Source organism: Antechinus flavipes, chromosome 3 (genome assembly GCF_016432865.1).
Source record: "Antechinus flavipes isolate AdamAnt ecotype Samford, QLD, Australia chromosome 3, AdamAnt_v2, whole genome shotgun sequence".
NCBI classification, from domain to species: Eukaryota; Metazoa; Chordata; class Mammalia; order Dasyuromorphia; family Dasyuridae; genus Antechinus; species Antechinus flavipes.
Genome location: NC_067400.1, coordinates 171624472 through 171650863, shown reverse-complemented (window position 1 = coordinate 171650863; position 26392 = coordinate 171624472). Strand labels below are relative to the sequence as shown.

Sequence of the window (26392 nt, the reverse complement as noted above, 5' to 3'; positions counted from 1 at the left end):
AAGTCCACAATTATTTGAGCCACACTTTGAGATAATGAAGCTAGGATTACAACCAAGAATCACCTGCCAGCTAAAATGAATATATTCCTTTAGGAGAAAAAATGTTCATTCAATGAAATAGAGGATTTTCAAACATTTGTGATGAAAAGATCAAAGGTTAATGAAAAATTTGATTTTCAAATACAAACCTGAGGAGAAGGCATAAGGAGGTAACCAGGAAAGGGTTTTCATAAGAGAATAAGGTTTATCTGTTTATATTTCTATATGGTAGAATGATACTTGAAACTCATTAGAATTTTTTGATTATTGTGGGAGTTTGAAGAAGCATATATAGACAGACAACACAGGCGTGAGTTGAATATGAAGGGATAAAATGTTTTTTTAAATGATGAAATTAAGGGGTAAAAGAGGAATGTATTGGGAGAAAGGGAAAGGGAAAAGTGGAATGGTGTAAATTATCTACCATAAAAAGAGGCAAGAAAAAGCTTTTGCAACGAAAGAGAAAAGAGGGAGGAGGTGAGTGACCTTAATTTCATCAAAATTGAGTTAAAGAGGAAATAACATTTTTTCAATATGGGTATAGAAATCTTATTTAGAAATAAATAAGAGAAAATAGTAAGGGAATAAGATATTGGAAGGGTGAAGGGTGATAAAAGAAAGAATATTGGGGGAGGGAATGGTCAGTAGCAAAATACTGTTGAGGAAGAATCAGGGTAAAAGGAGAGTGAGAATAGAATGGGGGAAAATTTAATTATCAATAGTAAATGTAAAAAATTTTGAAGTAAGTTTCTCTGATAGGCCTCATTTCTCAAATGTAGACGGAAATGAGTCAAATTTATAAAAAAAAATAAGAGCCATTTCCCAATTGATAAATGATCAGAAGAAATGATCTCTGTACAAAAAAGCTATATAAACTCATGCATATCCTCTGATCTAATAATACCACTACTAGGCATGACTACCAAAGAGATTTTTTAAAAAGGAAAAGAACTTCTATGTATAAAAATATTTGTATCAGCTTTCTTCTCAGGGCAAAAGATTGGAAATTAATAGGATGCCCATCAATTGGGGAATGGCTGAATAAATTGTGGTATGTAGTTGAATTATTGTTGTTCTATGAGAAGTGATGAACAGGATGCTCTCAGAGAAAAACCTGGAAAGTCTCCCATGAATTCAAAGTGAAATGTACTGTATAGAAAATAATGGCAATGTTCTGGGATGACTAGGTATAAATAATTTTGCTATTTTCAGCAGTACAATGAACCATGACTACTCTAAAGGACTTATGAAAAATCCTATACATACCCAGAGAAGGAACAGATTATGTTTGAATGTAGCTTGAAACATATTCTCTCTCTCTGTTAACTTTATATTTTTCCAAAGGTTTTTTTTTTATTAGAGTGGGAGAGCTATGTTTTCTTTCACAACATGACTTTAATGGAAATGTTTTGCATAATTTTGCATGTGATTTCTTGATGGGGATGAGGAGGGCAATAAGGAAGAGAATCTAGAGCTCAAAAGTTTTAAAAACAAATGTAAAAAATTGTTTTAAATGTTAATTGGGGAAAATGTTAAATTTAAAATAAAGCAAACAAAAGCTTGTAGTTTAAAAATGGCATCTGTTTTGAATGCCTCTATCTTTAGGCAACTGGATGGCATATTAGTGTTCAACATGGAATCAGAAAGATCATTTTCCTAAATTCAAATCCAGCTTCAGACATTTACTAGCTATATGGCCTTGGGCAAGTTACTTAATCATGTTTGCCTCAGTTTTCTCATCTGTAAAATGAGCTTGAGAAGGAAATAACTACTCTAGTATCTTTGCCAAAAAATCCCCCAAAAGAGGTTACAAAGATTTGGAAAGGATTGAACAACAGACTTCTGTCTCCTCATTAGAGACATGCAAACTGAGTTTGGAAGACCATTTTTTAGGGTTATTGTAACGGGAATTTTGGTTCAAGCCCAGGTTGGACTAGATAGTCTTTGAAGTTCTAGGATTCATTAGATCACAGATTTGGCATTGAATGGAACTAGGTGGAACTGACCATCTAGTCTAGTTATAGGTAAGGAAACTGGAACATAAGGAGGCTGAGGCTTGCCAAAGGTCATACCGATAGGATTTGAACCTGGGAATGTAGGCAAATACTCTTTTCCCGTTGTCTACATGCTTCCATAAGATACTGAAAGCATACTGTATGGAAAATTAAATTTTCTTCAGACTTTGGTTTTAAAATGCCTTTCATTTCACATGATGAAGTGTATATTCTCCATTCTTTTTAGATCATTTACGAATTGGTATTGGAGAAAAAATTTAAAAAAGGTTTTGTTGCTTTTGTCACATTTTTGCATCCTCCACCAAACAGAAGAGACCCAATGTCATTGGCTGATGCTCGGGAGGCTTATCTCCCAGAGTAGACGCGGCAGTGAGAGCAGCTGGTTGCCATCCTATCCTATTGCTTGGAGGGCATCACACTGTGTGCTTGGGCTTTTTAAAAATAGCTTCCCAGCAGAGATCCATGACCTGGGGTTTCTGTTATTCACACATCCCCTTCCTTCTGGTCAGTTGGACTTGTTTACTTGCAGAAAGCTAGCAAATGTCAGCATTCCAATTTTTCCAATATTTTCAAATCCTTTCCTACAAAGATTTCTTTCTTAGTCTCCAAGTCCACAACCTTCAGCTGCAAAACTTGTTTAATTCCTTTCTGTTAATTAAAAAAAAACAAATGTAGTACCTTAATTTTTCATCAGGGTGAGGTGGCCCTGGGTCCTAAAATGTTATGCCAGTGGAACATAAACATTGTTGAGTCCTGGCTTGTTCAGACAGATATTAGATGATGAACTTTTTTGGCCAAAGTAACCCATGAAAAGACCATCTATTAAAGTGTGGAGAAGTTGTAATCCTTATAGAGCAAGAGAGTTAGCTAAATAAAATAATAGATCTTTGAAAGTCTGAAGTAAAAGGTAAAAATAAAGACTCAGACTATTCCAACCAGAAAGGACTTAAGAGATATCTAATTCAATGTCTTTATTTAAATAAGATGAGAACATGGCATTCCAGAAAGGTTAAAGCAAGATAACTAATAAGTGGAGTTTTGTAGTACTTTTTCCCCAATACTCCATAATGCCATTTCCATTTTGTTTCCTGTCTTCTTCCTCTCTTTATATCCATTATCATTTAAGAAAAACTCATGTTTTTATTTGGGGGGGGGTTGGGAGTAAGGGAAGAAAAATTGGAACACAAGGTTTCGCAAGAGTCAATGTTGAAAAATTATCCTTGCATATGTTTTGAAAATAAAAAGCTTTAACAAAAAAAAGAAAAACTCATTTTTTTTATTCTTGTTTCCCTCCCATGCAGATTTCTTGAGAAATTAAGAAACTCATATCCATCCCTGGATCAATAGTAATTTCAGTGATTAAGTAAATTAAATATTCTGTATAGAGGTAGGTGGCTTGGTAGAAAGATTTCTGAATTTAATTCCATTTCTGATACTTTGTGGATTTGTGACTTTAGGCAAATCACACAAACCTCTCTATCAGCTGTGACATCCTCATAAGCACAATATAGGAGGGTTAGACTAGATCATCTCTGAGTTGTTTTCAGCTCCAAGTCTCTGTGCTAGTTACATTTTCATCATAATAAATTTCATCATCATAAATGGAAACCTGATTTAGAAATAGTTTATGGTCTAGCTTCATTCTGCTCTTGAAAAAATAAATTAAACTTGCTGAGTCACAGTTTCTTCCTTCACAAAACAGGGATAATATAATGTCTCTATTTGAAATGTTTTAAGAATTTTTAAATTTTCTTTTTGCAAATACTTAACAGAATACTTACCTTAGTAGGTTCTTGCTAAGTATTTCTTGAATAAATTAGTGTTGAGTAAAGTAAATAGGAAGATAATAATAAGGATGCATAATACTTCCACTTTAGCAACATAACCATGTTAGACTGTGCAATTTTATGTTTCCATGTGTGACCCAGAACACCCCATTCCATAGAAACGAGATGACAAAATTCCTTCACAATTTTCAATTTTTCTCTCATTTTCTTCATTAGGGGTGGATGAAAGTGAAGTCACCTTAAGGTAACTAAAACTAAAAGACCATAACAGATAAATGATCTCTCCAGTCACACAGAATGACAGACTGAGTCCTTCTAAAGATCAACAACTTAAAGACAAAAAAAGCAAAGAAAGCTGAACAATCCTATTTAAGATTAGATTTATATGCACTTCAAGAGGGAGGGAGAAAAAACCCCAAATTGTACTCTGATATAATAAGAAGACACATAGAAAATGCTATGGTTCTCTTTATAAAATGAGGGATATGCATACAGCAAAGAGCTGCTGAGATTTATTCATCCATAATACATACAATTCAACCATAATACATACAATAAAGAATTCTAATTTTGTACGCCATTTACATTAGCCATAGGAAAAAAAGTAACAGTGAATGAAATGTGAGGTTTAAAGTGCTAAGATGAGGCAATCACAAAATAGCAAGTCGGTCTTGAGGAAAGCATCTGAACAACAGACAAGTAAATTATGTTACATGGCATTTACAAATAATTTACAAATCTGAAGAAACACCATCATGCCTCTTTCCATGTTCCATTTTTAATACCGCACTTGAGGCAAGAGATTTCTGGCTAAGGAGAGATTCACAGACCATGGAAAAGGTGGAGTGATTTTCTTCGGATAGAGCATATGGGATGCAGACTAAAAAACAAAAACCTTGATCCATCTCATGTTTCAGGAGATTATGAAGACTTGTATTTATGGATTGTAAAGTGACATACTCTCAGCAGCAGGAGTCTATAAATACATCCTTTACATCAATATTTTATATACATATATACAAACATTAACATATATACATACATATAAAAAATATTTGCCCCAATCAGGTACAGTGTGTTTCAACAATCAGTAGAACAAGATTTTTTTTTCCTGAAACACACACACACACAAAGACATTTCAGTTTTCTGCCTTGAGCCAAAAAAAAGTTTTCTGCATTTATATTGATATGTTCAAAGAACTGTAAAATAACATTACATGGATGACCAAACCTTTGTTTCTTAAGAAGAGGAAAGTTCTGGATTGGAATAGACCAGCTAAGGTCTAAGCCTGCATAGTGGAAGGCTGAATCTCAGGCTATAAGAAAAAGCACTGTTTGGGCTAATAGCCTGCATAAATTGCATCTTCACCATTTCTTTAAAAACAGTAAAAAAGATATATAATGTAGAGAAGTTATTAAAAAATGGAAAGTTTCTCCACATTTTTTTTTGGTAGAAAAAAAGGATGAATATTTATAGTTTGTATTTTCTTCTGGCAATCAAAATCAGCCCAATTTCATTCACCAACAACCAAAGAGCTTTAGCCAAATGAATCTGTCTTGGTGTCATAGACAGGTGAGATAGCATTTAATTTTACAAATATGTTTAAATGTGAACCTCGGTAACAAAAAATAGTTCTGTATCAAAGGCAGTATCAAATTGTGTTTTGTTTCATTGTAAACACAGTGATTCTTGGTAAAGAACTTGTTAGAGGCCAAAATACCACACACATGGGAAAAAAATGGCCAGCAAATAATTCCCTTAAAAAAAAAAAAAGTTGTAGAAGATAAAATAGTCCTATCTCCAAGCTGTTGGGTCAATGAATTGTTCATTTCTTTAGCAACCAACTTCAAATGCACATTCTTTCAGAAGAAAACAAAAGTAGAATAATTGGATCAAAACATGATTTCTAGTTATTTATAATGAGACACTATTAACCCATAAATGTCTGGGAAAAATGTTCATTGAGAGTATGATTAGTAGAGTCAGTTTGCTTAGTCATACTTTGTACAAAGCCTTGTTTTTACCAGGTCATTCTCCACTGTTCATGTCTTCCAATGTGGCATGATTGAACTGGTATCTTTCTGTAAAAATTGGAATATTATACATTAGGGAGTGGGTTCTGGAATCGAAATTAGAGATGAGAAACTTCTGGAGTGTTCCACTTCAGATCATTTCCTTTTATCTTTGCACCTTATGTTGTTCTATGTACAGCAAAGGAGTTTTTCCAGTAAATTATTTTCAGTTTCTTAGAGTCATCTTCTGATTATTTTTTATTTTTAAAAGAAACTTTCCCTTCTCTAAGCTAAGGAAATTCCAAGTAAGACAAAACTGTCAGATATATGTGATGATTTTCACCCTTGCAATTTGGCCATCAGAATTTTGCCCGTGATGTTCTTATTTCAGGAATTTTAATAGGTAAGCCCTTTGCTGTTAACCCTTGATGTCTGAGAAGGTAGCATTGCAACTCTCACTGCAGCTTGAGGAAGAGCTCAGAAAGGTGGAACCAGTACCAGATTCTAAAGAAGAGGAAAAATGATTAGGAGAATAGACAAATATTTTAATTTTGCTTTTAAACACATAGATGCATACTTGGGAATGGGAAAGCAGGCAGCCGTGGATACATAGACAATGGTCTTACCTGAGCTGCTCAAAGACTGAGCTGATTTTGAGTTGCTAATCAGTGCTAACAGGTTGCTGGCTGGTACCCAGCCTTCCTTGCTGGTGGTCAGGTTCTTTACAAACCTAAGAAAGGTGGTGTCTGTCAAATGGTTCTATTCCATGCATTTAAAAAATAAATCTTAAAAAAGCTAAAAAGCTCAGATGATTTTTCCCCTTACCAAAATCCCTCTTCTCCTTCCTGTAGCAATTCTACCATATCTCCACTTTTCACAGCAAGGGATTCTGGACTTCCTTTTTCATCATGGTCACCCACAACTGTATATTTGCCAGGAACCTAAAGTTTGGGAAAGAGAGACAAAAAAGGAATGAAGAAAAGGTAGCAACAACAAAAAATTCTAGTATTGGGAATGTTCTTTTGGACGTGAGCAGAATAACACTGTTTTGTGGGGTTTTGTTGACAATTTATAATATATATTTTATATATTCTATATAAATTTATAGAATATATAAAATATATTATGTATCTATCTATATCTATATCTATCTATCTATCTATACACACACTAGTGTATACTGAGAGGCAATAAGGTAGTTGTGAACAGTTTTACCTCGCTGTGACAAGAGTATAGAAACCAGAACAGACTTTCAGACATGGTTCTGGGCTTCATAGACAGTAGAGTAAAGGTTGGATTTTTAACATGAAACAATGACAACCCAAGATAAGGCAATGTCAAAATTTTTGGTGTAAATTCTATAGGTGCCAAGAATGGGGGTGAATAAAAGGGAGTTTGGGAGGTGAGAAAGTTGAAGTCCATATGAGGAAATGCAAGAGGATGGAGTCTGCCCATACTTGTGAACTTCAATCACATAATCAAATGAGATAATAATTATAAAGGGCTTTGTATAGTGCCTGAAACAGAGCAAGAACTATGTAAATGTTATCTGTTGTTTTTATAATCTCTTGCCATGAGGCACTCATGTCACATTTGAAGACTTCTTTGGTTTAAAGGCATTACTACAGTCAACCACAAAAATTACATATATCTTCATGAATAGATCTGATAGTTTTTAGAAACTTTACTCCAACCAACTTCATGAGCTTGTCTCAGGAACATTAAAATTTATCCTCCCTCTCCCCCAATAAGAGAAAATAGTGTAATTTACATTACAAAATAGCAGCTCTCTGGAATTGAGGGATTCTGTTTAAAGAATTATTTGGCAGAGATACTCCTCAGAGAACTGAGAAATTCTGATTTTCAGCATGAGGGGAGACTTCCAATTAGACACAAATTACAGAAGGGAGGATTAGACATTTGTGAGATTACCAGATTGCCAATAAGGAGATCAGATTCAGATGATAAAAATCTGGTTTAAGTGAATTTTTTAGAAGAATATCTTCAAAATATAGCAAGTTACGCTTGTAACATGTCATAGTCAGAATGAAAATGCTTTAAAGAGCTTACCAGTTTCTTGGGTCCTGCTCCACCTTCTTCCTCTGCATCTGATGAATTGAGGGGTTCCTCAGTGCTTGACCAGCCATCATTGTCTTCAGAGGCATCAAGTGAATAGGAATTTTTAGTCCAACCTGATAAAGAAGTAAGAAATTAATTAGAATTAATATCTTAACCAAAGGTACCAACTTTGAGGCAAAAAAACAGAATTTTAGAGTCCTGAATAAATCAGACTAATATGAGCTCATATTTCCAAGGACTTCAAGTAATGTATTTTCCATACAACCACCTTTGAAATAGGTAGTTCAAGTATGATCATTTCTATTTTGCAGATGAAAAAACTAACACTAAGGTAAAAGGATATATGCCCAAGGTCATGCAACTACAAAGTGTCAGAGCTATAAATGAAAATCTTAAATATTTGATACAAGATGTACCATATCTATATAAATATAACATTTATGAGCAAAACTTTGGGATTCAAAGGCAAAAACTTTTGTTGCACATATATCATATATTTTTCCAAATTCTACTATTTCCTTAGATTTCAGAAATACCTAGCATGAGCTGTTTAAAGCCTAGTTGTAAAATTAAATACTGTGATAATAAGGATTAAAAGTTGACAAATGCTACCATCTGCCAAACAAACACAATGAAAAGAAATTAATTCTAGATCTCTTCTTCATGCTATACTATCTATCTATCTGGGGACTTTCAAAATTATACTTGCCCTCTACAAGGAAAGGAAGGAGATTTTTTCTCTAGCAAAAGGTATTTCTCTATTAGTCTGCTTTGGTGAACATCAGTTAACACTCCAGTGGGAACTCACCAGGAACACCTGGGATAACTATACTTCTGCCTCACATCAGAGATGACCACTTAAAAAAAAAGGACCCTTTGGTGTTTTTACAAATCATCATATCATCCAGAACTAGGGAAAAAAAAGAACAATTTTTCTAATTCATTAGATTAATTTTTAAAATATCAAAGGAAGAAAAAGTATTTATGCTTTTTTGGGGGTGAGGTTCTTTTCAGATCGGATCTGTGATTTCACTGAAGTTGGAAACTACTATGGAAAATCAGCATATCCTGGGTAGTAAGTGGTTAAATGACTTATCTAGAATCATATAGCCAGTATGTGTCAGAGACAAAACTTGAACCCAGAAACTCTTAAATTCAAGGCTGTTTTCTATTGATTTACACCAGTGCATATTAGAATATACCTCTTCTTTTTTAACTACTTATCTGAGATCAGATTTTCTTCTTATGTTTCAACCCATTATATTACAATAAATTCAATAGATTAAACATAGCTGTCTTTTATTAAGCCAGATTTGCAAAAAACATGTAAAACCAAGCCACTAAATGTTTTTTGGAAAATAATAGTTTAATGATGTTACTATAAATTGAGTTTCACAGTATTTTTCAATGAAGTACTAAATATTTAAAAAATTTATCAGTTTAAATTTCAAAGACAGTAAATAGCAATAGATATAATAAACAAAAGCTCTTTGGGTCTTCAATAATTTGTTGATATGTAAAGGGGTCCTGAGAGCAAAAAGTTTGAGAATTGCAACACCATACTATTTTGCCTCCATAATGAGATAATATACTCTTAAATAGACAATATACACAGGGGTGTGTATATATGTACATATATACATATAGAGATATATCTAGATATTTCCTTTTTGTTGCTGAGACTTCAATTTTGTTTTAGGACAGTGAAACTGTTAATGTGAATAGACATCAAAAAGTCCAAATAACCTTTTAAAATATGCTCTATTGATTTACAAATTTAAGCTTAATTCACATGGGAGTAAAAGCCATACTGTGTCCACAGGGCCATGCTGCTTATGATTAGGAATAAGCAGAAATGAGAAACAAAGCCATTCTAATTTCTTTTCTGGTTCTGACCCAACCAGAACACGCAGCATGCATTTCCCAAATTACAATCCAGTACTGTGGGCAGCCTGATTTTCACTGGATCCAAGCAACTAAAAATAGCCAAACACAAATATTTTTGGAAAGATGGTAGGGTAGAGTTGACTGAAGCTCAATTTACCCCATAAATGTCAATTGCTTTTAATCTCAGTGAAAAGCCTGGCTTTAAAAAGGAGGTCAAAAGACCACTTTGTGCAAGTAAAGAGGAAACAGATAAGATGGGGAGAAAAAGGAGCTTTATTCCTGTTTACTCTCTCTCTCCTTTCAGTTTGCCATTAGTCAGCAGTGTCTTAACTTAGCAAGAAGCATTCTAAATAGACTAGTTATAGCCAAAAAGAGCCATAGCCATTTTCAGTGCAGTTCCATTGCACACCAAGATTAAGATTCACTCTAAATTACAGCAAGATTGGGGAGCAAGGGCAGGGCCAGGCCAGTCCTGGACTTTACCTTTCCTGTGCTGGGCTGTGGGGACCAAGTTAGATGAGCTGAACCACCTGGCCCTGGTCAGTGTTACCACTGAGCTTGCATCTGTGAAAGAACTAGGAATTGTGAGTTTTTCTATGTTAACTCCCACTGTAGTTTAGCATGCTTTGGGGGGCCTACCTTTAAGAACCAAAACAATTAATGAAATGCCAAGACAAAATATTAAGTGGACATCTATCACTAGCCGCCAATTCCTCCTTAGTTGTGCTTTCTAACACCCACTGAGATCTATCCATAAAACCCTGGGCAAAGAGAATTGGATGCTGAGATTGTTACTAATCTTATTTATGCTAAAGTCTATAGGACTGTGACAGCATTTGCCAAAGATAAAAATAGTGGTTGGCCTAAAGCAGAGCTCCTGGTTGTAGCATATTCTTTTACTGACTTGAAAATATCTGCCAAATGTCCTCTGGACAAAGATTCTTTAACAGACTCTGGAAACTGCTACTGCATTAAAACAGAGAAGGCAAGGAAACAAACAAGTAAAGCTTGAAATTCGAAAGTCCCTAGAAAGTAATAAATATAGAAGAATATAACAAGACTATATTCCTGGGATTAGTTTTAGTTATAAACCACTAAAATCCTATGATTTATATATTTGTTCTAGGGAACCTTTTGATAGAATAGTACTTTATATAAAGGAATCAAATAAATATGCATCAGCTTTAATTTCTGTAAAATCTCTTTTTAAGGGACAAATGGAAGAAGCTGATTGGATGTGAAGGTCTCTAACTGGGCTCAAGTCTTAAATAGAAAAGCATAAGTGATAAAGTTCATAGTTAATGTCTATTCCAGCTTTACACTTGGAATAAAAAAGACAAATTTTTTCCAAATAACTTAAAAACTATTAAATAAACATTTAATTTAATAAATTTATTATTAATTAATATTTATTACATATAATAGGCATGCATGGGAAAACAAAAATTTGAATGGATTTTTTTCTCTCTCCCTAGTGCTTGTGTTTTTGTGACAGTTTTAAGTGATTAGGAAAGCTGGGATGTTTGTTACTTGGAAGTAAGTCGAAGGTAGTGAACCAGCCTGAATCCTGTAAAGTCTCTGGAGGCTAAGAATATCTCACTTTGGGATAGGAATGGGCCAAACTCAAGTATTAAAGAAAAACTTGGCTTAATAACAGGACTGATGGTCCTGATGGAGCTGATGTTATCATAGGATTTTTTTGAGCGACATAACCATAATTTTATGGTTATAAACATGCTAAGTTTTTTGCTGACAAGGAAGAAAGTATTAAGTTCACACAAATCAATAGCCAACAGTAATACAGATGGCACCCCTGAAGTGCCCCAAAGGCTTTTCTGGTGGGATTGGAAAGTGAATTGTCATTTTGTGTACAAAAAGTTGCAACACTCTACCTCTTAAACCAAAAGGAGTTGGATCACTCTTAACTTCATGTCGCTTAGCTTTTTTGTCAGGACTGGTAGGAGAAGCTGCAGGAAGATGAACAGGCAAAGAAAAAAAACACAGAAGAAAGATAATGAAGAATAGGAGGGAGAAATATTAAGTAGTCTGAGTTTGTTTTAGAGTGGGATACAGATTTTCTTGTGGCTTTTCTTTCCACTGAAATCCTGCTCTGATGCTTCCCTATAGCATGGGGCTCTCTCGATTCTCAAAAGTTCTGCGGGAAAGAAAATGATGCAAACACTGTGGTGGGTCTAAGCTAAGAAAGGTTTCTAAGCAGGGGCCAGTGCATTTGCCTCATTGAGTTTACAGAGAGGTTTACCTCCATGGGATTGACCATGAGGAGATTAATTTTCTTGACTACTGGATCTCAAAAAGATTTATTACGGTGCAGAGGAGGTCTCAATATGTTTTTTTTTGGTCAATGAAATATTCACATCCCTGAGCATCTAAATTATGGATTGAGAAAGATCTGGAAAATGGTCCCAGAAACAGTTGCCAAACTGTTATGAGAGTGAACATTGTAAATATAGTAAATGTAATCTAGTTATAAAGGAAATAGTTGATTTTCAGCACAGTATAAACTCCTTGAGAGCAGGGATTATTTTGTACTCCCAGTGCCTGGCACATAAGTGCCTAATATATATTTTTTTAAATGAAACTCAGTTTCTGAAGGCAGCTCATGGAAGTGAGTTTACATTTTATAGAAATCAAATGATATAATTCTTCAAAAAGATACAGCAAAAAAATGAAACATTTTTGTTTTCAAAAGGAAGCAATACATTTTGTTTTCTTTCTCATTCTTTTCCTTTTTGAGTTTTCTTATGCAGCATGATAATTGTGGAAATAGGTATGGAAGAATTGCATATTTTTAACATATATTGGATTATTTGCCATCCAGGGGAGGGAGTGGGGGAAAAGGAGGGGAAAAATTAGGAACATAAGGTTTTGTAAAGATGAATATTGAAAACTATCTCTGCATATGTTTTGAAAATAAAAAGCTTTAATAAAAAAATTTTAAAAAGGAAGCAAGATTAAATAGAATTTTTAGGTTGTTACTATTTTTTTTTGTTGTTGTTCAGAAGGAGTTTTGTTATTGTTGAGTCATTTTGGTTGTGACCCCATTTGGGTTTTCTTGGCAAAAGATACTGAAGTGGTTTGCCATTTCCTTCTCCAGCTCTTTTTATACATGAAGAAACTGAGACAAATAGGGTTAAGTGACTTGCCCAGGGTCACACAGCTCTCTGTTTACTACAACATCTAGCTGTCCCTGAGAAGACATCAACACCATGGAAACCTAGTCTTGATAGAAGATTTACTGACATCTTTTGTCCTTTAACAACAGGACATCGAGTTTCTGCAAAGGCAAGCATGGAACACTAGTGCTATTTGCCTCTCTATAACCTAAGGATATGTATAGAATTACACTACCCAGAATGCTCAGGAAAAACTCAAGAGGAGTTGAATTTCCCAGCAAACAGAGCCACATGAGTGCACTGTAACATAAGGCTCATCATTTGTCAGAAAAAAACAATTATGGCAGGGAAGGTTAATAAAAGATCTGACAGAGAAAAAAAGGAATTTAGGTCTCAAAAAGCAAAATGACAGCAATAATTTCTGGGTTAAGTTTTCTTTGGAAAAACTTTCCTTTTTCAAAAGAGAAGTTAAAATTTAAAAAAATATTGTGGGTTATTATTTAATGCTGATATGCTTTGGGCATCTGAGATAATTGGGTTTAAAATTTCTTTTTATGTCTCATATGCTACTCAAGAACAGGGAAGACAAAGCAACATTTGTACACAACACACCAGTGATTTGCCACACAAATACAATGACACAGTATCACAATGATGGACAAAAGTGAAAAAGAGTCCAAAGTGAGTTGTGTTTACCTTTCTGACTTTTGAGGTTAGCAAAACCCTGCAGTGTAAAACGCTTTTTGGACAGTGCAGAGCCCTCTGAGGTAGAACTAGTTACTGTATCATCTATAAAGGAAAAGAAAGACAAAGAAAATGGGGAATATACACAGAATACACAAAAACTCCAAGGAAAAAGAGAGACCTCAGAGGTAGCATTTAGAGACAGTAATAGAGACAGCAGATATGTGTTCAGGGAAAAATGAGGACTGTAAGTTTGTTGTTATAGATGTCTCTCTATACTCAAAGCATTCTCAAAGCTAGATTCAAGCCAGGCTGTGAGCCCATCTCCAGGGGAGCATCATGTTTCAGGAAAGCTTCTTTCTGTCATAGGGTTAAAGGCAATATTATTTACTTGCATTTGGAGAAATAAAATACTACTGAGGGGAAGAAAAAGACAATATTAATTGATTTAACAAAAGTAGACCAGGAACAATAGAAGCCTGAGAGTTATCTTTGTAAACACTACTTCATAATAAAAAAGAGTGAATTTATAACTTATATATTACATTTAATTCAGTAACTAGGTATAGAGGTTTGTCTACCTGTGAATCCACAAAATGCATGCATGCAGCCTTACCTTTGCTTTTGTCTGGGTTCTTCGGCACTGATGCTGAACTGACATATCCCTCCAAGCTTGCAGGATCAGTTTTTCTTTCTTCTAATTTTTTAATGTTCTTTGTTTGATTTTTTGAGGGACTAATGGATGAAGCAAAAAAAAAAAACCACAATGTTTAATAACATAATTTTACAGTCACGTTCACAATTTCTCAAGGAGCTTGGTATATATGGAGGTTCTTGATTCTTCTCCATTTTACATGCCTGGCAATATTTTCCTGTTGAATCCTGCTTTGTGTGAGGGAATGCTTCTGTTTATAAAGTATATTAAAAAATACTACTAGCTAGTAGGGTCTCCCCCCTTCTTTCAAGAAACATTATTATTTTGGATAAATGCTGCCAAAGTTGAAGCTTTGGTTGCAGAGGTCCTCAAACTACAGCCCGCGGGCTAGATGCAGCAGCTGAGGACATTTATCCTCCTCACCCAGGGCTATGAAGTTTCTTTATTTAAAGGCCCACAAAACAAAGATTTTGTTTTTACTACAGTCCGGCCCTCCAACAGTCTGAGGGACAGTGAACTGGCCCCCTATTTAAAAAGTTTGAGGACCTCTGGAACCATTTAAGGTGTAAGTCTTATATGATAGAGAGAAAAGAGAAGAAAGGAGAAGAAAGGAGAAGAAAGGAGAAGAAAGGAGAAGAAAGGAGAAGAAAGGAGAAGAAAGGAGAAGAAAGGAGAAGAAGAAGAAGAAGAAGAAGAAGAAGAAGAAGAAGAAGAAGAAGAAGAAGAAGAAGAAGAAGAAGAAAAGAAGAAGAAGAAGAAGAAGAAGAAGAAGAAGAAGAGGATCAGGCTATACATGGCTTCTGTTACAAGCCTCTTTTTAGCATGGGAAGTCAGAAGGTTTAAAAAGAACACATACTCCAAAAAACTGAAGCCACTGGCCTCTAACAAGGTGATAGAAAATGATTTTGTTGCAATAAAAAACAAATGAAAATGAGTTAGAATATAAAAATTACATTTTATTTATAAGCAACTCAGCTTCAAAGCCCAATCAATCAATAATCATTTATTAAACAATTACATAACAGATATGGTGTTAATAGGCATTGGGTATACAAAGAAAAACCAAAAAATGGTCTTTACCTCAAGAAGCTTATGGGGTAACAGTATAGATTGGTCAGAATTTACAAGATAAATACAGAATAGTTGGAAGATAACTTTATAGGACCTGGCACTAGCCCAAACACTGCCCACTGAGTCACAGAACTGGCTCAGGATGACTTGAGAAGTCATCAAGTCAACCCCAACTTTTGTATTTTATCAGTGAGGAAATTAAAACCCAGATATAAGTGATTGACCACCTAAGGTGGGATTTGGTTTCAAGTTTTCTTGATCCCAAGTCCAATATTAGGTGACAATATGTAGCAGTCCTATAATTAGTCATTTGCTATTTAGATGTTGACATAATTCTGTTAAGATTGGCAATGAATGATTGATACATACAAAAATCCAGGTTGAGGACTAGTTTTTTTCTTTTTCTTTTTTTAAGGTATTGGGAAAGGGATGTTTTTCTTTGTAAGCTGACAGAATGACATCAATCCAACATGTATAAAATCAATAAGTATTTATAAGTAGCTATAGTAGTGCCTACTACTATGCTAGAAATACAAGTTCAAAGAATGAACAAGTTCTAACTTGCAAGAATCATACATTCTTGTGAGGAAAACAACAAACATGTAAAAATATATATGGCGTCCCAAAATTTTAAGTGTAGTTTTAAGCCTTAATAACTAATAGATACAATTAAATAGCTCAAGCTTTAATGGTTTAAAATGTCAATGAAACTTTTGGATACCCTATACACAAAACACAAACATAAAATAGTTAAGCATAACAGTGTAGACATTTGGGAAAATCAAGTAGCCTAGTCATTAGAGAACCAGGCCTGGAGTTAGAGAGACTCATGTATATGAGTTCAAATCTGGTCTCGGACTCTCACAAGCTATGTGACTCTGGGCAAGTTGCCTCAATTTTCTCATTGATAAAATGAGCTGAAGAATAAAATGGCAAACCACCCCAGTATCTTTGTCAAGACAAACCCAGTTAGAGATAAGAAGAAAGTATATGCTAAGAACAGGGAATGGGCAATGCAAAAAGTACGAAAAGGAGAGCTGGTAGTGTAGAACAGAGAAAGGCTGAATCCCAAAAAAGCAGGAATAGGAATAATGTTCAATTAGATGGAAAGATAGATTAGAAAAGGTTGTATAGGGATTTAGAAATCACATTTTATATTTTGCTCCAGAGATAATTGGATGTTGTTAGAATTGGTCATTCTGGCAATGGTGTGTAAGATGGATGGGGAGGAGGAGAGACTTAAGGCAGAGAGATCAATTCAGAGACTGTCATTGATGTAGTTGAGATGAAATACTAACGGTAATAGCTGTGTGAGTGGAAAGGAGAACAGATTCAAAGGGTGCTGTCGAGTGTAGAAATAGTATGTGATAAACATTACCCTATAATGTATAATGTATAAAGAATACTAGGGGCATTTTTAAAGTTGGAAGCAATGTTAGAGGCCATTCAACACCCCCCCCCCCCAAGAGAAGGAGGAAGCTAAGAGGGAAAGTGTCAGATAAAGAAAATGAGACTACACCCTGGAGCCAAAAAGCCTACCATGCTTCACATGCTATATTTATGACCACCCACCTTGTGTTAGAGGATGTAGGTAATGGCAGGCTCTGAGTCTGCTCCAATGCTCGGTGCTGACTAGCCTCTGTAAGAAAGGACAAACACAGGGCAGGATGTATTTGTATATAAGAAAGACTTTTGGAGCTTGACTTTTTTTTAAACAGGTAGAAGTTTAAAGATTTTTTTCTCCTCTAAGTAGAAATCAGTTGGGTGCACAGAATTCTGGAGAAAGAACTATTTACCTCTACAAGCCTGCAGCTGACTGGTTAAGACTTTCCGGATTTCATTTACCCAGGTTGCTTTAATTTCAGGAGTTGGAGCCTGCCAAAAAAAGGAAAAGTCAGCAAACAAGTAATGAATCTCCTTTGTACAATAAATGTGTATTTTATTCATCCAACTCCATGCACAAAGATGTAACTTTAGTACTTCTTAGATCATCTGAATGGAATGCCTACACAAGAGTAAAAGAAAAGTGTGATAGGGCTGGTGGGTATGAGTTAGTGGTTTGAATCCAGGGCACAAGCTAGTATTTTTTTCCTTTAGGAAATGATACCATCTCTTTTGTTCTTTTCAAATGAATGCTAGAAATTGATAGGCCCGGGACAGGTTATTCAACTGCTTTTCATCCAAAGATGAAACTAGTTACTTCTTGGGGAAAAAAAGAAAAAATAGTAATTTTCCTTCTGTAATTGTAGTGAAGCTTAAGAATGTCTAGAACATCTTTACTTTGCACCTCAAAACAGCAATTCAATTAGGATTTTATTTTTTAAAAAATAGATTGGATCTGTGATTTCTTGGAAGTAGGAACTTTCTATCAGTACAGGTTGCATCTTTATTCTTCCTTAATAATTTTTGAAAAGAGTTACTGGGAAATGAGAATACTTGTATTTCTCAGAGTCACACAGTTAGTATATGTCATAGGTGGGAATTGAATCCAGGTGTTCCTGATTTCCAAACTAATCCTTATCACCCCATGCTCCCTCCCTCAGGGCTTCATACAATGTCTCAGTGCTAATTGTATTCACATTCTACATAAACTACTCTCATGATAAATGAATCATTTGGGGAAGCTGAGGTCAAGAGCCTGTCCTCTACTAAAATTCTGCGGTTCTACTCTTATAAGCCTCTGAATTCAGCCCCTTTAAGGATTCTTCTATGCCATGAAGATGTGGTCAAGAGAGAGACAGTAGTACAAGAAACTCGCCAAATCAATGATTCAACAAGTATTCATTAATTACTTATGTACCAAATACTGTAGTAGTTGAAGATTAAAAAGTAAAAAAAAAACCAAAACAATCCCTGTTCTCAAAGAGCCTACATTTTACTGTGAAGAAACATGTAAATAAAAATATATTCAAAATAAATTTAAAGTAATTTAGGAGCTAAGAGAATTCATGTAGGAGGTTTCACTTGAGCCAAGACATTCAACTATGTGGAAGTGAGAAGGGAGAGTATTCCAGGTATTAAGGATAGGTTTCCATTCCTATTCCAATTAATTCCAGAAGTCCCAGACAGCTTTGGATCAGGAAGGATAGGGACACACAGGAAATAATTTTGTGATTGTTGCTATTTGTCTTTATCTAGAAACCCAAAGCCTTCATGATCCTTTTAGACTGAGCTCATGTGGTTGACTCATCATTGATTGAATTCATCTCTGAGACTTCTGTAATTAATAGGGGTAGGGATGGACCTACACACAGGATGGCAGTCAGTGAAGGCAGAGTTGGATATAACTATTGTTCCTCAATTCTGCCTGTGGTGTTGCCATAGCTCACTTCAAGGGAACATCCATCCTCTTCATTTGTAGCCCAATTATAGGTCCTAAAAGGAACCTAAAGCAGCATTACATTATATTATCATACCTCTCCCCTGGCTCTTTAGTTATGTTTTCTCTTCTCAGGGGTGAAAAGATTATGTAAAGACTAAATTAGGTTTCCATCATAATAGCACAGTCACTTTGGAGCTACTGGTTTGGATAAAAAGATGAGGAACATGACTTAGTGCCAAAAGAGAAGTATAATTGGGGACTCCTGAAGAGTTAACTAAGCAGGTCCCATTCTGAGTAAATAAGAAGGTGGGGAAGGAATCTGTGAGTTGGAGGCAGCACATAACTCTTTGACCATGGAGCCCTATCCTCCGTGGTTTTAAAAAACCCTAATTTTGAATAAATAAACTCCAGGAATCAGTCACAAAATAGGTATAGACTGCTTCAAAAATGGTCATGTATTTCTAAGGGTGGTTCCCTTGTTTTCATGTTGCAGTGTGCACAAATGAATAATTTGGCCCAAGATACATCAGGATAAACACTGTATAGAGTCAGCTGGTCCCCTCACCAGGTTCCTCTGTGGAGTAATAGGGAGCCCAAGTAAAACTCAGGGGTTTCTGTCTTCTTAAAGCTGATTTATCATTTTTTACCCTATGCATGTCTCTACTATTCAAATAATAACATTTTTTATTTTTATATATTTCTTTATGAAATGCCCCACTGTGTCTTTTAGCTCACAGACTTGAGACTTTACAAAAAGGCAAAATGTTAGTTCTTTTTAAGGCCTTTTTTCCTGGCAGCTATTAATACAACTTTGACTTTTCTCAGACTTGCATTAGGAAAGTGATTACAGCCTACATTTTCATTTTCCACCTACCTCAAACACATTTCCTTGTCCTGCCAAGTTCCTATTAGAATGACATGGTTAATTTTGCTGAATTTGGGTGCATAGGCCTAGGGAAACATTACAAAATTCTACATGGTAACAACAAAGGAAATGAAAACCTTGTTTGAAAAATAGTAATTGGCATGCCACCCCTACCTGTATTATGTAAACCTCTTCCCTTGCATTATACCAGATTTCAAATTTCTTAACATCCCCTTTAACATTCTCTGTTATTCCAACAGCAGTCATCTGGCAAACACAAGACACAGAGAAAAGGCATAAATACATGCAGGAAACCAATTTTTATTAAAAATATTCCAAAGAGCACATCCAGGTCTTTAAAAAGTCCCCACCATCTTTTAAAGTCCTACTTTATGCACTCTTGGGACTTAAAGGTAACTAGATTTTTTTAGTTACCAAGAAACAAGCATTTACTAAGCACCCACTATGTGCTAGGACTATGCGTGAAACACTCATTTGGTCCTCACAATAATCCTGAAAGGTAGGTACTATTATAATCCCAATTTTATAGATGAGGAAACATAGAACTAGTTGGTGTCTGAAACTGGATTTGAACTCAGATAAATCACAATCAGATATAGTCTTCATATTTTTTTTCTTTGTAGACTAAATTTTTCAGACAGAGAAAGAGGAGTACTTTTGTCAAAAACTAAAATTTCATTGCTTTAGTCTAAATGTTTACTTACATTTAAGGATTGCTTGTAACTGTATGAAGGGGCTTTTTCATATCCTTCTCCGTTCTCTTCTCTCTTTTTACAGAACAAAACTGCTTTCTCATGGAGGAACAGATGTCTCTGCATTGGCTTAAATCGGGCTAGGTCTTTCACTTTGGCATGACCCTTTTTGTGATCTGTCCAAACACTGAATGAGCCTTGCATTAAGAGCTTGCCTAGTTCATTTAAGTTTCCCTTAAAAAAGAAAAAAAGTATTAATTATATTTTAAAATTATATTTTTAAAAATTATAGACATGAAACTCTGGAGTAAACAAAATGCTGAGCCTGGAATCTGGAAGACCAGAATCAAATACAACCTTAAACATTTACTAGCAAGGGCAGTTATATGATGGTAGTGAATAGAGTGCCAGCTCTGGAATTAGGAAGACTTATCTTCTTGAGTTCAAATTTGAATCCAGATACTTGCCATATGGCCCCAGTTCTGATTGCCTCAGTTTCCTCAACTATAAAATGAGCTGGAAAAGGAAATGACAAACCACTCCAGTATTTTTGCCAAGAAAACCTCAAATAGAATTAGGAAGAGCTAGACACTCCCGAACAACAATAAACAGTAATTCCTGTGAATGGGATCTAAATTGCTCCATCAAAATGACAACTGAGTTGGTTTTTAATAATGTATTCAATGCTAGATGATGCCATAGTAGACAGATTAATGCTACTTACTGAAGTTGATGGGAAGCCTACATACAAGGCTGGCTTTGGTTCTCTTTACAAGAAAAGAGTTGTCTGGACCCCTATGATTTTTATCTCACAGGAAACACCTGGATGAGGCTTAGCAACTTCTGTGCAACTTTATAGTCTTAGAAAGCTGCCTGAAACAGAGCTGCCAACATGCAGCCCCAACTAGATTAAAATATCTATTTTCTAAATATTTTCTAAAATAAATAAAAATACAATAAAGCACGGTCGCTCAGTTGTGGCTATTCGGTACTGACTCTTCATGAAGTTTCCTTGGCAAAGATACTGGAGTAAACACTCCATTTCTTTCTCCAGCTCATTTTACAGATGAGGAAACTAAGGCAAAGTTAAGTGATTTGCACAGAGACATACAACTAGTAAGTGATTGAGGCTGGATTTGTACTAAAGAAGATAAATCTTTTTAACTCCAGGACTGACATTTGATCCATTGTGCCATCTAGTTACTAGATAACATCATATTTTAAAATTAAATTAATATGTTGCTAATAGGACTCCCTTTCTATTTGATTTGGTCCTACTGGCATAGAGCTTAAGGTCATACAGAAAGTTTATATTAGAGGCAGGACTGGAATCCAGGTCTTTCTGGCTGTAAGGGCAACTTTATATCTACACACCATGCAGTAATAATACCTCTCACATAGTAGGTGAATCATAGGATACATAGATAAGTTTCTAAAGCTCACCTAGCAATTGAGAAAATCACTTAGGACTTCGGAAGTATGACTTTTTTTCACCTTAAAACTCTGCAGCCTTCTATCATTATATATGTCATACAATACACCATTTTATCATATATCATATAACACTGATGAGATCATTAAATGGCTGTTCCCTTTGACAGGGATTAGGTTCAATTCTTCAATTAAAATGTCTTCCACTTAAATGACTGTCACTTACATCATAGCCAGTGATGGCAATCAGGTGCATGGAATCATTGACAGCTTTGAGAATTCCAAGGATAGAAGTCAATGCTTCTTGTAGATCTTCAGCTCCTTCACAATTTTTACTGTATTTCAGCATTTCCTGAAGGTCAGGGTGCACAAAAATAAATGTTCTTAGGATTATACAACCATCACCAAAAATCATTATCTTTGAGAAATATGTATCCAGATGCTTGTGGGGAAAAAAGAATCTAATATCTTGTGCTCTGATTAATATTATTTAAATTATGTTTTACCTTTAAGATGCTTCCCAAAGAGTGACCCTTAGAATCATTAGGAGGGCTTCTCGTGCCTAGACAAACATGGCTCCACTGCTTGGTAGATTCCTGAGTTTTATTCAAGGTTCAGTTTATGAGCTCTCTTCTAAAAAGCCACATTTCCTGATCCTCCTACTTGCTAGTGATCTCTACCTCCTCAATTTATCATGTTTATATTTATCTATGTATCTCTCCAGTAGAATGGAAATGTTTTGAGGACATGGAGAGTTCTTTGTTTTGTCTTTATAGTTCTACCACCTAGTAAAGAGTCTTGTCTACGCTGTCACTTCCATGCTTCTTGGGCTGGGGTGCCATACATACATTCTATCTCCCTCATACACAATAAAATTTATATATATATATCCCTGATGTCTTTACCCCAGGGCACAGAACTCCACTACTTAATTAGCCCTCAGAATGGAACACTAATGACAATTTCATCAATAAAATTTTGAAATTCTTGGAAATTATTTCTGAATAATTCTTAAATTGGGTAAATTTGATAGTAAATTCATGAAACAAACCCAGAATTTTTCCCCCGAGGCAATTGGGATTAAGTGACTTATCCAGGATCACATAGCTAGGAAGAGTTAAGTGTCTGAAGTCAAATTTGAACTCGGGTCCTTTTGATTTTCAGGCTGGTGCTCAATCCACTGCACCACCTTCCTGCCCCTCAAACCTAGAACTTTGATAAAAAACTTACTAAGCAATGTCTTCAATAGCCTCTTCCTGATCCTATTTAGGCAACTCACCTCCCCCCATCCCAACACTTAATATCCTTTTGCGCTGTCTGAATGTCCAGGTACCCCTCTAGATCTATCATTAATATGTAGAATGTTTCAAATTCCAAGTATTTCATTATTTGCTCCTCTCATCAAAATTCACCTAGCTTAACTTCCATTCATCTCAAGGATAGGTGACTATCCTTATAGATGCTAGGTGACTGGCTAGCTCATCTGAAAAAATCTCTGCTAAGGGTATTCATGGCTGATAAGCCGGGACCTTCAGAATACAGGGTACTCAAATCAGTTCCATTTGTTCAATAATGAAGAGAACCAGCTACACCCAGTGAAAGAACTCTGGGATATGAGTGTGAACCATAACATAGAATTTCTACTCCCTCTGTTTTTTTCCGCTTGCATTTTTGATTTCTTTCTCAGGTTAATTTTATCTTATTTCTAAGTCTAATTTTTCTTGAGCAGCAAAATAACTGTATGGATATGTATAAATATATTGTTATTTAACATATACTTTTACATATTTAACATGTATTGGTCTACCTGCCATCTAGGGAAGGGGGTAAAGGGAAGGAGGGGAAAAGTTGGAACAGAAAGTTTTGCAAGGGTCATTGCTGAAAAATTACCCATGCATATATCTTGTAAATAAAAAGCTATAATAAAAAAATGCAGGGTACTTTCACCATTAATATGGAAGCTTCAGGGAGCCACATGTTTTTTTTTCTTCAGGAAACAGTAAAGCTGTGGCTATGACTTTCTCTGTAAGTAGAACTGTCATTGAAAGGCTGGTCACATTTGGGCAAAAAGGGAAAACTAGCTTAAATTATTCTGATTTTTATTATTTTGGCTATGTTATTCTACTAAGTTTTTAGCAAACAACAACAAAAAAGTCAAAAATTGGCTACTGATAAAAAAAAAAGCCAACATCATTCCTACCTTTAATAACAGCTGATACTTAGTTATTCTTTGTACAGGCTTCAGCAAATAAGAATCCAAGCTGAGTTTGTGATCAAGTTTTTTCTGGCATTCCTGTGATCAAGTCAGAAATCTTGGATTATACAATGGTCATTATTAGTGACCAATTAAATCAGCACATGAAATGAGCCCAAAGAAGCATATGGAAATATACCTGGAAAAATACACAGTCTGAGCACTGCCTCCACAGACTTTCTGATCTGGGTTTATTTTGACAATATTTCTCATAAATCTGAAAATCTTCCATCTGCATGTAGGAATTTAAAAAAAATTATCAGTTGAATCAGCTAAGGAGAACAAGACAGATCATATTCCAAAGGAGTCTCGGCTTTTTTCCACAAATCTGGCATGATTTGTATTATTTATAAAACTTTGCAGTATGTGGGAGCTGATATCATGAGGATGAAACTGACTTCTAGGCAAGGTAGTTTGGGCATTTTTTTTATCCTTTAGAATTGAGTCATGACAACAGTCAATATTCCCTAAAATTGTACCTGGATGATATATACAATCAAAACAAAATATTTCTCATTAACCATTATCTGAGAAGGCAAACAGAAAAATAGAATGGTCCTTGAAAAATATTTGCCACATGGCTTCCTTGGCATTTAAATCCAACTTAGGACAAATATACTATCAAATGTAACCTGACATGGATCATAAGTTTAGAGCTAGAAGGAAGGGAACAGAAGAGAAACCAAGGCATAAAGAAATTAAATGACTTGCTCAGCATCACACAATATCTGATGTAGGATTCAAATACAAGTCTTCTGATTCCACTGCCCTGCCTTTTGGTAAAATGTGGTGAAACAGTTTGTCTTATACTTCCAGGAAATTCTTTTTTGGTCTGGCATAGGTCATTTACATGACCTATTAGTTTATAAATAAGGAAGTTATGTGATAACTTTGTCACTAACAGTTTCAATACTGTGCTTGTAGTCGGAACACCTATATCCTTGCTTGAATTTAACTCAATGGATTTGGCTTTTTTTTTTTTTTTTTTTTTTTTGCTCTTGGGCAAGTTTTAAAACAAACGGCAAATATATCAGCTCTCTAGAGATAAACATATTTCAAGAGTAGCAACTTTTTTTTTCTTTCTTTTTTCAACAAAGGATTTTTTAATCCTCAAAATGTAACCAAGAGCTTTCCATGAACTAGACTGGGCCAAATGAGTAGCATTCTCATTTCCTTTAGGCCCCCAACAATATTCTTCTTTTGATATTCTTTTTGACCAAAGCTGGTTACTTTGTTTCATAGGAACTACTCAATTTTGCAACAAATTAATAAGTTTCCCTTTTAGGAAAATTAGTTGCTTATGATAAATGATAAATAAGAATATTATTTTATCCCCTTCAATTTTTTTTTAAAGTGAGCTTTAAAGGGTCATTTTCACCAGACTTGCAATTTACCTGGTGAGAATGAGGAAAACCAATGGAGATTAAGATCACAATGATTTAGTCATTTTAGCTAGAAATAGAAAGTTAAAAAAACATAGTGTGAGGTAGCATATCTATTGTTACTGGTTTATAACACATACATACCCTTTCTAGAAAACACCTTCCTACCAGTTCTGGGTAGTCTATGTAGTTTTCAAGTTCTCTCAGGAATATTCTAGACAGAGGAAGTTTTTTTATTAGACTTTATGGAAAAAAAAAGAATCTAAAAAGGAAACTATTTCCATTAACTATTCCCCCCCCCCCAGAAGCCCTTTTTCAATCCCTCCCTCTGAAAAAAATCTTTCAGATTTTTTATGGTTAAAAAAAAAAGTTACAGAAATAGATTATGGTAGCAATCCTGTCTGACTTGAGTAACCAGGGGCCTGAACTTGTAGACTAAAGAAATAGGTTACACCTCTGGACTTCTCTTAATATACATCTAGTTGACATGCAAAGTTCCCTTCAAAATCCTTAATTTATAAATGTAGGTGGAAGAAAATTTACAATCACAGAAGCTGATTGCTCAAAAATTATTCAAGCCAGTCCCTTCATGTGGCAGATAGAGAAACAGAGGCTTTGTATCATAGGATAGAAAATCGGACAGGACTTTGGGATTGATACAACCTAACATTCTTAGTTCTACTGATAAGGGTTTTGAGGCCCATAAAGCTTAAGTTTCTTGACACAGCTAATAAGAAAGGAGATTCAAACTCAGGTTTTTTTACTCCAAATGCTTTAATCTTCTCTCTACACCAGTGATCCCTTACATTTTTTGTTCTATAAACTCCTTTTAACAAAAATTAAATGTAACATAACCCCACCCCCCAGGGTAATTTAATGTATTACTCATGTTGTTTTTCAGTTGTTTTCAGTTGCATTTGATTCTTTCTGACCCCATTTGAGGTTTTCTTGGCAAAGATACTGGAATGGTTTGCCATTTCCTTCTCCAGCTCATTTTATAGATGAAGAAACTGAGGCAAACAGGGACTTGTCCAGAGTCATACATTTGAGGCCAGATTTCA

The 26392-nt window shown here is 35.0% G+C and overlaps 1 protein-coding gene across 1 annotated transcript in view; it reads right to left on the bottom strand.

The window, feature by feature from the left end:
• Positions 1 to 4304: 4304 nt before the first annotated feature.
• Positions 4305 to 26392, bottom strand: part of MCF2L (MCF.2 cell line derived transforming sequence like) — a 249890-nt gene continuing 227802 nt past the window's right edge. The window contains 13 exon segments of the mRNA XM_051984227.1: positions 4305 to 6358; positions 6481 to 6584; positions 6680 to 6795; positions 7925 to 8046; positions 14255 to 14373; positions 16937 to 17003; positions 17161 to 17239; positions 19726 to 19818; positions 20277 to 20498; positions 21922 to 22047; positions 23896 to 23988; positions 24089 to 24181; positions 25476 to 25545. Of these exon segments, the coding sequence (XP_051840187.1) occupies positions 6273 to 6358; positions 6481 to 6584; positions 6680 to 6795; positions 7925 to 8046; positions 14255 to 14373; positions 16937 to 17003; positions 17161 to 17239; positions 19726 to 19818; positions 20277 to 20498; positions 21922 to 22047; positions 23896 to 23988; positions 24089 to 24181; positions 25476 to 25545 (1390 nt within the window). The 3' untranslated portion in view covers positions 4305 to 6272.